The sequence below is a fragment of the Labrus bergylta genome, chromosome 19, assembly GCF_963930695.1.
Source record: "Labrus bergylta chromosome 19, fLabBer1.1, whole genome shotgun sequence".
Classification (NCBI taxonomy): Eukaryota; Metazoa; Chordata; class Actinopteri; order Labriformes; family Labridae; genus Labrus; species Labrus bergylta.
The window spans coordinates 17432646-17444962 of NC_089213.1; the positions used below are offsets into that span (position 1 = coordinate 17432646).

The 12317-nt window shown below is 40.4% G+C and overlaps 1 protein-coding gene across 2 annotated transcripts; it reads right to left on the minus strand.

The window, feature by feature from the left end:
- Nucleotides 1–17: 17 nt before the first annotated feature.
- casd1 (CAS1 domain containing 1) lies at nucleotides 18–12317 on the minus strand. 2 transcript variants are annotated; one of them, XM_065947813.1, is made up of 19 exons: nucleotides 12180–12317; nucleotides 10891–11154; nucleotides 9711–9807; nucleotides 9336–9456; nucleotides 8657–8701; nucleotides 8504–8566; nucleotides 8329–8373; nucleotides 8090–8213; nucleotides 7274–7488; nucleotides 6583–7002; nucleotides 5933–6022; nucleotides 5708–5827; nucleotides 5082–5238; nucleotides 4895–4974; nucleotides 4494–4595; nucleotides 4224–4364; nucleotides 3754–3831; nucleotides 3330–3422; nucleotides 18–2530 (listed from the first exon to the last, which is right to left on the minus strand). In XM_065947813.1, exons 2-19 carry the CDS (start codon nucleotides 11132–11134, stop codon nucleotides 2267–2269), a joined length of 2499 nt encoding a protein of 832 aa, XP_065803885.1. In that variant the 5' UTR covers nucleotides 11135–11154; nucleotides 12180–12317; the 3' UTR covers nucleotides 18–2266. The 2 variants fall into 2 exon arrangements, with proteins under 2 accessions (XP_065803885.1, XP_020487339.2); XM_020631683.3 differs by having other exon boundaries at nucleotides 10891–11174; nucleotides 12180–12293.

Here is a 12317-nt window from a genome sequence, read left to right on the forward strand (position 1 = left end):
AAAAGATGCAAAAGAAGCCTGTTTTATGAAGGTATTATTAACAATGTACAACAGAATAAAAGGCATTTATAAATAACATGGATACATTTCACATTTTTAAGACATCACATAAAGATTTACATGTAAAATATTTCAAATAGGCCCTGCACAGGGGTATAAATAGTTGTTGCTTTTACATGACCAGAAAGACGTGTTAAGGCCTGAAACAGTTAGCAAATGTATAGCTGTTTGAGCACTAACAGAATATCAGTAAACTGAATATCAATGGTGATATCTTTCTCATTTACACGATGAGGTGATGTCAGGTTACAGAATTCACAAATTGACTTAGCTTTTACTCAGTTTGAAAACATCTCCACACAAAGTCAGATAAATGACAGGAAAAGCTAAAGACAATTTTTCTACTTCAAAAGTTTTTTTGTTTTGTTTAAAGAAAACCCATTTAAAAAAAATAAAACCAAATCTATTGACATATCAATCTTTTACAACCCCATAGTAGATGCAATATGCTACTTAAATTCATATGCAAAACATCTTGTTACTTTGACTGTTTCTCTTAACTGCCAAATGACCTTGACAAAATCAGTTTTGATATCAATAAAAAATGTTCCACAGTCCAGAAATGGTCTGCAACAATATCATGTTAAACATTGTATCCCACCACAAAGATGAAAAAAATGCAGGTCTTTCAGTCAAGGTGCTTATCTCTCTTAAATGTCCGTAAATATATCTGGGTAGAATAAACATCACCCATCTGCCAACTGACAAAATGTACATTTTGCTTGAAGCCACAGTAATGTTTTCTCAAGTGTGTCAGTGCATTTCTTTAAATGTCGATGTGGCTCTGATGCAAGGTGGCTAACGGACAGAAGGTTGTGATCCCGGCTTAAATCACAGGCATGACACCGTACATCTGAACATGTACTATGTGCAAAAGCCACAGAAAAGCAGTAAAAGAATGACTTGTTCACCCGCAGAATGAAAGCTCCACTGGCTCTGTAATAAATGTAGTTGTTAGTTCTATTGTAGAATTTCATGTGCATTTCCCACCACCTGTGAGGCATGTTTTTTTTTGTTTTTTTTAAATAGCAAAGGGAAGTTAGAAGTTTTAAACGCTGCAGAAGCTTTGCTGTATAAAATAAAGTCTTGCACTCTGTCATACAAATATACATATACTATGCAGTGGGCTAACAGGACAGACAGGAGTCGAACTGTAAAGGCTCAATCTCTGCAATGCGTCTCTGAGGCAGGTCATCATCTATGAGATGCTGGGATGGGTACAAAACAATGCAATGCTTCCTTCACAGACAGTAGCCATAAGCCCAATCGTACAAAACAAAGCCGGAAAAAAATAACTGTATAAAATATAAGCTTAATTTAAATCATTAAATACTGTACATATCCAAAGAATTTCAAAGCTACAGCAGGTGACCCCCATACCGTTCAGCGAAAGGCAAACATTTCGAAAAGTACTCACAGAAACATTAGCAAAAATGTGGGAGAATCCAACAATTTAACAATTGCACCCCAACTTACTTTCTTGTTGTTGTTTTTTTCTGATCACCCAAGCCCAGTTGTTGGTCCATGTTTTGCATATTTAGATATCTAACACTTTAAAAGTCACCAGAAATGCTGTACAAAATGAGTTTTAAAATTAAATGCAGCACAACAGTATAGTTCCCGTAGATATCTGAATATGTAGTTTATGGATCCACCTGAGTGAAAGTGCCTTCAGCAGCTACTGCCTTGCGGACGGAGAGTGTGCCTAGTGATCCCTCCCAGAGTGGGAAAATAACAGACAGTACTGTATGAGACAATATAAACTTTGTAAGTGTGTTTGGCTATATAGAGGCAGATATTCACACAGTAAGCATGTGGTTTTAAAATGAGAGGATCTCTTTAAGTTCAGAACCCAACATCTTCAAATTATTTCTTTGCTTTTTGTTGAATCCACAGGATGTAAGCATTTTTTTTCCTCTCTTGGTATATGCCTCCCCTTTATTCTAGCATTTGTTTTTTTCTTCAGTGTGCGACTTTCACAGCAGTCAAACGGTAAAGACTCAACACAGGCCACCAGAGAGACATTGTCCTTCCACAACATAACTGAGGATGTCTCCTGTAGCCACCAGCTCATCAAACAGAGAGTCTGCTCCTGGTTTGAATCTGGTCTGGAACTCAGCAGGGGCTTGGAACTCTTCTGTGCCCCCCTACCCTACCCCACCCCTCAACCCAACCCACCCCACCCAACCAGATGTGTCCATCAGACTCAAAGTTTGGGCTGGCTGCCTCTAGTTATTAGCAGTACTACCAGAGTGCAGAGCCCCATGGCCCCCAGCCTCTTCAGCAGAGCCACGTTGTCTTTGGGGATGACCACCTGGGCCAGGTCGTTGGTTATGGTGGAGATCTCATGAGCCACACACACAAAGATGAAGGTGCTGACCATGATGTTGAGTGAAGGATTACCGGGGATCAGGACTAAAACTCCCTTGGTGTCTGCAGCCAGCCAGATGTGGTACTGGCATATGAACAGCTGGGGGAGACAAAGAAAAACATTTTTGATGCTGTTGTGAGGCAACATGTGCCGATCATAGACAGTATCAAACATGAACAGTCTCAGTGAGGTCACCCATTTGTTTCTGAAGAGGCAATTAAAGCCTGATGATGGCAGTCGCTGTCTTGAAAATGTTTTGATCAATCTAGAAAAGGGCAAAGAGGCGGCAAACAACTACAACATACCCACCTGTCAGTCAATAACTCCTTTCCCTAATTATGCAAATGTAAGCTTAACTCCTCTTCTAATTATCAAAACTAATGACTCTTGGAAGTATTTCACCTCCCACAGTTCTAATCAATTAAAAGAAAAAACCTAGCCATTAAGACGAAAAACGTTTTTGGTACCAGGTTGTAATCATGTTTATTTGTGATGTAAAACTGGGCATGTTAACATTGGACAACGAGAGGTTTCCTTGGCTTTTGGAGCCAGCTTCAAGAAGACTCTCAAAGAACTGTTTTGCCCCTTCAGCATTTGCTTCATTTTCAACTGCTGTAGGTTGCTGCTTTGTGCATATTCCTTTTTAGTGGAGCAACAGAACAGCACATACAGAGCTGTAAAGATTACGGTCGGTCTAGCTTCTTTTTTTTTTTTTAAAGTTCATAGTCCGTCTCTATCCTGTTATTTAATCACTAGTCCCACCTCATTATATTGCCTCATCATAAAAAAAATTCATGGCTCATTTTTATTACTCGATCAACTTGGCAAGACCTTTTAACGGCTTAGTAATTCCATTCCTTTACTTTATTGTTCTCAGTGAACTAACAGGTCTGCTTACCTCAAGGGAGATCTTTCCAAACCATGCAAAGAATGAGCTGTAAACAGAGCGGGCGTAGCCGGGAATATTCCTGATGAGAATAAAGGCCAAAATCTGTAGAGAGAGAGAGAGAGACATTTCTAAGAGTCAAAGCATGAAGACACAGTGGATAAACTAACAATCTAATGGGGGCTGGAAAATTTGTCTATCCTGGTCAAAATAAATAAATAAATATATGTTGTTAATGACCATAATGAGGCAACTCCAGGTTGTGACTCCTTATCTTGTCATGTGATTAGTACAGTTTGAGGACAAAGAAAAGTACACCAAAGACTCAGCTAGGCAATTAGCTCCACATTTTTCAGATTGATATCAAGAAAAGTCAAAGTAAGAGAACTCTTACTTTGACTCAAGAGGACAAGATATTAAAAGAAGAAAGTTGTACCTGGACCACAGAGATGTACGGATGCATCTCATTGCATTCCGTTTTGGTTTTGCAGCCGCTCGCCCATATTGAGTAAGTCTAGAACGACGAGGGGAAAAGAAGTAGATGGGTAACAGGATGAAATCCACACTTTGACTTCGTTTAAAAACATGACTTTCACATAAAACCCAGAGCAGCAGATGGTATGTGGCAAGGCAGCTGCCAGGTGTGGCAGGTTATGTATTGTAAGTATTCACCCTGCCAGTAAATCAGTTGGCCTAAGGTGCGGTTTATCATCTTTCATAACTTAAATAAGGATGAGCTAGTAAACAACCTGAACAGACTTGCAATATAATGTTGACATTTTAAAGTAAAAAAAAAAAAAAGTAGTAAACATGACAGTTAAAAGATGTTATGTTAACAATGATCTTAAGTTCAAAAGCTTTAACTGCAGTATTAAGACTGATCAAAACAAGTATGACGAGGCTTACTATGAAGAAGACGACAGACAGGAAGAGAAGCAGGTTGGAAATCTTGGCAGAGAAGAGCGCCTCGCCTTTGCCCTCTGCTAGCACCTGGCACTTCTGCAGCACCAGATAGATGAAGGCGAATAACATGCCATGGATCACCGCCTGCAAGAGAACATCGACACGTTCAAACTACTTAATAAAGTTTAGAACCTGTTTCTTCACTTCACTGCCTCCTATCATGTCTCTCATGAGTTGGATTTCTATTTTTGTAGCAAAACACATTAGACTTACAAATCTGTCCAGCTTCCACCTGAACCACCACTCGTGGATGCTCCCGTTCAGCTCAAACAGATAGGAGATGGGCCACACAGAGAAAATACGCTCAAAGAAGCCCTGTAGTCACAACAGCAAAACATCCACATCACATTAACAAGGAACTAGGAAATTAAAGGCAGATTGGAGTAGCTTCAATAGCATAGATGTTATCAAAACAGGGACTGGAGAAATGGTACATTTTAAGCCAAAATCATCAACATTTCTTTTTTTTTTTTTTCAGGCTTCTACGCCTTTATAAGAGAGAGGACAGTGGATGCCGGTCTCAGGGTCAAACCCAGTGTGCCTGCTTCGAGGGCTATAATGTCACACACAGAATATTGTAACTGGAAAAATTCATATATTTTTAATTCACCCACCTGTGAAAACGCAAAGAAGCAGATGAACAGCAGGAGGCACAGCAACTTTGCCAAGACCCCGAGGTGCCACATGCCACTATCTGCTCAGAAAACAAAAAAAGTCATTGTTGTAAAATATGTTTTGTAAAAAGTAAGCTGAACAAATGAAGTGATTCATTTTATAGCTTGAATCAATTGGGAAACCTACTGTTGGCTTTCTTCTGAAGGATCTGAGGCCACATGGCGAGCGATGCGTAGATGACGACAAACCAGAAGGTGACCAGTGGAACAAAGTAATAGGACTGGTAAGGTTTGTCCATGACAAGACACAGCACCACGACCAGGAAGTTTAGACGGAAAATGACCTGCATTGGGAATGAATATGAAATAATTAGACAATTACACACCAGGAATGTCAAAGCTGAATACATGTATTTGTAATGTGTTTAATAATATGATGGTTTCTGGCTTAGGTGCTAAAATATTATGAGCATTATTATCAATAGGACTAATTTTTTTATTTAACCTTTATTTTTAAAAACAAAGCGTGTATATTTTTTGTAGAAGTTTTCCAGGAAAGTCCCATTGAGATTAAAAACCTCTTTTTCAAGGGAGTCCTGGCCAAGAGGCAGCAAAAGTTACACAGTCACACTCACAACATACATACAGCAATTAAAATGATAAAAAAAACAATTAGCAATTAAAATGATAAAAAAAACAATTAGCAATTAAAATGATAAAAACAACTACATTAATTATTAATTACATTAGTTGATGGCAGAGTAATGAGCTACTGTGAAATCCTAGATCATTTGTAACCGGCTGTGTCCTCACCTGGCAGACTCTATAGAGTCCAAAGTCTCCTTTGAGCCAGAAAAATGAAAAGTGTCCATAGCCAGTCTGAAAGAGGTATGCAGCCACCAGCACACGCACGTGCATGTAAACTGGTATAAACTGAGAGACACAAATAACAAGATTTAGGATTGACAATGTCTGTATTCACTTCATCTGAGCAGGTTACTCTCACATGGACGCGTCCAAGAATTCTTGAACACTTACAGCACTGGCTCCAGATATATGATATATGAGGATGACCAACTGCATCCAGCCTTTCCACTCATCGGTTTGCTCTCGGTTGAGTAATTTGGTCTGTTGGAAAGAGAGAAACACATATTACTCAATTTACAAACATTACCTCAACTTTGATCACATTTACAAACAGCAAGGTTTTTTTTGTGGAGTTATTCAACTGTATGTTCCCTCTTTCTTCTAAACTCATGGATGATTTTGCAGAGAAATAAACTTCGTAAAACTCGTCCATGCTTTTAGGGGAACTAGACTTTATCATGTCAACTGCAACATTTTGAACAGTTCAGGGGTAATAATGGATTTGAAGTGTCTAAAAATGTAAATTCTGGTTGGCGTTTTTTGTTTTGGATTTTGAAAATTTCAAAAAAAAATCAGAGAACTGAAAAAGACCAAGTACTTTGAGTTTTCTGTTGTATCTTTCATCACTACACTGATTTACACAATTCTTATCCCCGTCCATTAATCAATAAACTAAACTAGTCAAAGCTCCCCTTGCATCCCAACTTCAAACTACATCCAAATATGGAGAGGTCTATGAATTTGTGAATGAGTGGAAAATAATACCAGACAAACTCCTCCTTTGTTAACACCAAGTTCAAAAGTACTGAACTGAATCTCACCTCTTTACTGTTCTCATTGTAGAACATGCCCAGGACAAATATATAGATGAGAGGGATGAAGAACGCAGAGTGTGTGTAGTACTTCTGTTCTTTCATAAACACATCGGCTCTGTCACAGAGGTAAAAATAGGCCATGATGATGCCCATCCTGCAGAGGGCCTGGAAAGGTGCCTTTGGACCCGGGGGGGCAGCTGCAGACGCAGGCTTCTTCTCTTCTAGGCTCTCCACATCATGGGGCACCGCTCTGCGGTGTCGGTTGGAGCCGAGGAAGTGGAGGATCACGAAGACCACGGCAGAGCCCAGGAAGAAACATGCTGACAGCTTCTGAAGGAGGTTTGGGGGTGAAAGCGTCTGGCAGCAGGAGCCATCAATGGGCTTGAGCATTTTGTTGCACACAGAGTTCATGAGGACCATCGCTCCCTGAAAAGAGGATCACAGGGTGGGTGAAAAATATGACAGAAATAAGAGGTAGTGTATGATGTGCCAAGGGGCCGTGCAATAGGTCAATATGTCACAGCTGTAGGAAGGTGTTTAGGATGGTAGTAACCTCTCCTCTTTGTAAGGTTACTGTTTTATGCAAATTGGGTCTGTAAGGCTTTAAAGGAAGTAAACTAACCGTTTCTTTTATGCTACAATAGATGACCCATTGGAGTGTTTTATCTAATGATTGAAACATAATCTTCCTGCCTACCACATTCATGGTGCCCTCTGGTAGGTGCAAGCCATCTTCTGATTGGTCGATGGTCTCGAGGGCAGCCTGGCGGGACGCAGCAAACAGCTTGACTCGGGACCTGCCGTTTCGCTTGCTGCCGTTGAGAATGTCTTCTGCTGCTTCATTGTATAGATCCAGCTGCTGGTTGGTGATCATTTTCCTGCTGTCACTCAACACCTCCTCATTCACAGGGTCTACGGGACAGAAACATGATCGTGCATTATTCAGTGTTTACAAACAGAGAGGTTTAGTCTACAGGGTGTGTATGAGATTTTGAGTCAATTCTGCATGTTTTTTTTTTTTTAAGTATTACTTGAAATGTGGGACTTACCTGTGGCAAACGTGCATGTTTGATATGTAATTGCATGAGATACACTTCACTAAAGATGTTTGCCAAATATCAATATAAACATAAAAAGGAAATTGGGATTGAATATTGATCTAAAGTTCTCAGAAGAACACAAATGTCTTTTCTTATATTGTTTTTTTTTTTGCTTGTTTGTTGATGAACAAGTATCAAAGTTTAGCTTCCACGGAGCAAAAATATGGAGATGTGACATACTGTAGGTAATCATGAGCAACTAAAACATACAGTAAGGTAACTTAGATTTTTGTTTGATGGTGGGAATTTACTTGGAGTGTGTGAACATTTTGGAATGAATGCTTTGAAGTATTCAAGTTGTTCAATCTGTAATCTCTTTTGACATGAAAGTAGTGATCACATGAGAGATTACGCCCTCTTGAAAAGGGAACAGGCAGTGACACTACACATTCAAAGCAGGCAGCTAAACTCACCTTGCACAACCCAGTAGACCTCTACATGCTCAGCCAGTTTCTCCAGGTGCATAGCGATGCCCGTCAGGTTCACTTTGTACTGCTGCAAGCCCTCGCTGCTGCCACTGTGATACTTGATGGACCACTGTTGTTAAATGGATTCATAGATGGTATTAGCTTCAACTTGAGCAACGTCCTTATCTTTTACTTTTTTTTTTTAAATGTGCAAACATTTCTAACCAGTAAGTAATAGAGCTTACTGTGGCAGCTCCAATGACGACAACATCTGGCTTTACTGACGCATCCTGCAACACATGAGGGAAGTTGCAAATAGAAAATAAAATCCTTTGTGTACACCACATGACAACTTCAAGTTTATACAACATCCTGGATAAACAATGCTCCCTACTGACAGAACTCAACAGTTTCACTCACGTGCGTCCATGCCATCAAGCGCTCTTTCATGGAATTATTTGCCTCTGGATACCACAGGAAGTCCTGCGCATAAAGACGAGATGTCTATATCTTCTATCAAGAGTTTTCGCAGACCGAGAACGGGAGATAAAAACACATCCAGAAATAACTTACCACATTAACAGAGGAAGTCTCATCTTCAAAAGGAATGTCCTCGTGCTTCAGACATAACGTACATGGGGACAAACAGAGAGAAAGCCTGTTAGGAATATAGTCTCTCCGCTTTCCGACCAAAAATAGTAACAGCTGCTGCATAATTTCAAGGCATCGCAGCGCTGCATTTTATGTCATTGTTTGTTCTCTGAACACCAATTTAATGTTATCTAGACAACTAGTAGGGAAAAGGGCTTTATCTCACATTAGGGCTGCAGGTTGTCATTTTGCTCAGTCATCTGTACTAGATTTTATCATGCTGAGAAGCAACAGAACTGTTTTCAGTTTGTTCCCAGGCAGAAAAGATTTGAAATAATCAACTGAAGAAGCGTATATCAGCTCTTTCAAACATGCCTTGTTGAACCTTGAATAGATCAGTAAGAAAATACCAGCTGGATTCATACTGTATGATGTGATAGAGTATTTTAAAATGTATAAAGACAGATTGTTAGAACAAACCTAAACAAGATACACTTGGGTTACAGATAGAACATATGAGTGTAGTGGAAAAAAAGAGCAATGTCAGACAGACTGCACTTTATCATTTCCAGAGTCACCTCACATCTGTAGATCTTTTTGCAGTGCTGAAAATTGACAGAGAAGAGCCCTTGCTTTACATGGTGCAGTTTCTCCTGATTACCTTGATTCCACCTGCTCTTTGCTCTGGATCAACAATTTTGATGAAGGAGTAAAATAGCTGCCTTATTCTTGAATCACCAAGAAAGGCCACCCGCTTTTCAGCGAGGCAGGTTTTGGCTTCACTGTAAGACAGAAATTGTAGTGAGGAATCTGAACACCATAAATCCTAAGAACTGCAGATAACAATCATTTCTGTACTGGGTAATTTAAAAAAAATCTCTTAATCAAAATCATATCTTCATAAACTAAGTCAGTCCATAAGATACTAGTGTCTTGTCAAATGGTTTTCGAGACATGCACCTCTCTATTACACACTTGGATCTTTGTCTAAAACATGCTGTACACTCAGTAACATTGACGAGTTAGTGTAACTCACGTGCTTTTGTATTTGTGCATCATGCAGCCATACGGCTGCCATACATTCTCCCCCAAGTAGCGTCCTCTTGACAGCAGCCATTCACATGAGTCTCCACCTGAGGACAAGAGAGAACCTACCCGTAAAGCAAAACAAAACAACCTCTGCCCTGCATTTCACTCATGTTTCTCTGACTACGACCGAAACTTACTGTCTCAATAGTGCCCTGTCCTTTCATTCAGTGCATTCAAAGGACTCATATACAATACTCTGCTAGAGGCCACACTATAACATTCAGCCATCAGTAATCTAGCTCAACCATAAACCTCTCCAGCTATTCATTTGTGTGCAGGATGAATGGGACCATCAGCAACTTAGTAAATCTGTAGAAACTGGGGAATATGAAGGGTCTGCTGGCTAACAGGAGATGTGGGCATTTAGTGTCATCATGAGCAGAAGCAGCTGCTCTCAGTGTGAACACAGAGGTCTCTGGTACCAATGTCCACTCTTTGCAGTCCAGCTGGGAGGTGGATGGATGTCTGCCATGCCAATATTTCCCTGTGGTCCGACTTAAACATTGAGGAATCGCTGCCAAATCAAGACATACGCCTAAACCTTTTTTTTCCCCCCACATGATAATGAGTGTCAAGTATTTATCTTTACAATTGCAAATAACTCAGACCAATGTGAAATCCACAGACTGGAGCAGGCGGCTCACAACAAGGCTTTTATTAGCTGAAGTTTGTGAGTTGTTAGCGGTGCGATTTTTTTCACAAGCTGACTCGGTACTGTAGTAACAACTAGTCCTCTTAAAACACTAAACCGCGTCAAGTGTTATCTATATCACCCAACATGCTCCGTCTCCAGCAGTAATGAAGCAGTAATGAAGCAGTAATCAAGCGTGCCCTGACAACAGCAAACACAGCTCAACCAGTTAGCTTTATTAGGCTAAGCTAGCAAGTCAAAGCCGATTTTTAGTTCGTGCAGTTTAATAACTCACTCAAACTAAATGTCGTCTATCATCACAAGCTTATGCATGCGCTGTCAAATGTGTGTGAGCGGCACGTCTCACCCTTTTAACGCAACACCAGTTAACGCACCCGCAACTATAAGCACTCAGACACTAAACCCTTGCTAGCTAGCGTTAGCTACGCTGGAGTGTTTCACAGACCGCAGCTCGCACAAACGGGGTGACACTTACCTCCATGATACCGCGAAACTGTGTGAAACACGACGAGTAGAGCAACAAGCACCAGCGATATTAGTTTGGCATTTTTAATGGTGAAATGTTGATTTATTTCGCGTTTGCCCAGGCTATAGGCCAGGACCGCCATCTTCGCTCCTCCATGACAACAAGCACCTGTGCAGCACTGAAGCGACGGCGCTGCTCCGGCTGCACAGTCTGCCTCTGCAGCCTCATGCGGCGACACCGCCTTCTTCTCCATCACTGAAGAGCAGGTGCAGTCTGGAACCGGAGAAGACAACCTTAAATGACACAGTAAAGTAATTTACGAGTTTGTCAGGGGGAGAACAGGAAAGTTATCGGGACCTTAAATAACTTTTTTTTCTTCTTTCTTTCCAAGTTACCGAACCTGTTTCACGAAGGCGTGGTTACCTCCGTACGTAAGTCACATTTAATGTCAGGTGTGACTGACATTCAACACTGGGGAGTGGGCATTGTGTTGAACTCTAATTATGCAAAACTATGTCTAAAGTCAGAGAATGCAGTTTTCCTCGTTGTGTATGATTGTTTCGCCTTGATGTGACATAGGCGTATTCTTAAAAATAATAGTCTATTTGTCGAGGGCGTGTACCTGCAGACATACTTCCTAGTGATAACCAGCTACGTGTGGCCAGTGAGGCCCTGTTAAAAAAAAACAACCTGTGTATGCTATGTTGTAGCCTGGGAAAGTGTCATATGTCAAGATCGTCATATTCACAAACTCAGAGCAAATAGTGATGAGAGAACAATGTGAAGTAAACACATGTGGTACTCAACCGACTTAAGAGCCACATTGACCAAAAAGATATTTCTGCAAGAGCCAATCAAAAAACCTCTTTCTTTCCTAGAATATGTGTGGGGAAACTACGGAAGCGCATTGCATTCACCAAAGAAGAAAAACAATTAGACCCATTATCTCATAATTACGAGATCCTGTTTCGTAATATACGAGTGTGAGAAAGCTGTAGATCTGATTGTGTAGAACTCTCTGCAGGTGATCGGTAAGAACCACACGTCTTTAATTCCACGTTGTTTATTTGTTACCACCACCACCACCTATCTTAATGCCATGTCCTGCTAATTAACAAACGGATATGGCTACAATGCCGCCATTCAGCATATCTCCTTATCAAAAACGTCACCTGATAATTAATAACTGAACTACAGTAAAAACAAACCTCTGGTCCATTAGCAGGCAAAATATATATAAAGTATTGACAAATGCTCTAGCAAAAGATAAAACATATATTCTCAACCTTTTAACTTACTTGCGCTAGACGCACTTCACATCAGATGACAATTGGGAAGGATTAACATCCAGGAGAACTTCACAATGTGTTGAGACCACGGACTGTTGAGACGTTATGAGTGTCTGACCAGAGTCCATGCAAAAGTGAAAGCCAAAG

Excerpts from the sequence above, each read along its gene's own strand:
- casd1 (XM_065947813.1), bottom strand. The coding sequence starts at position 11,134 with ATGGAGAAGAAGGCGGTGTCGCCGCATGAGGCTGCAGAGGCAGACTGT. Across the intron at positions 8,214-8,328 it reads TCGTCATTGGAGCTGCCACA|TGGTCCATCAAGTATCACAG; the intron begins GTAAGCTCTATT and ends ATTTAACAACAG. Across the intron at positions 4,365-4,493 it reads GGTGGAAGCTGGACAGATTT|GCGGTGATCCATGGCATGTT; the intron begins GTAAGTCTAATG and ends GTTCTCTTGCAG.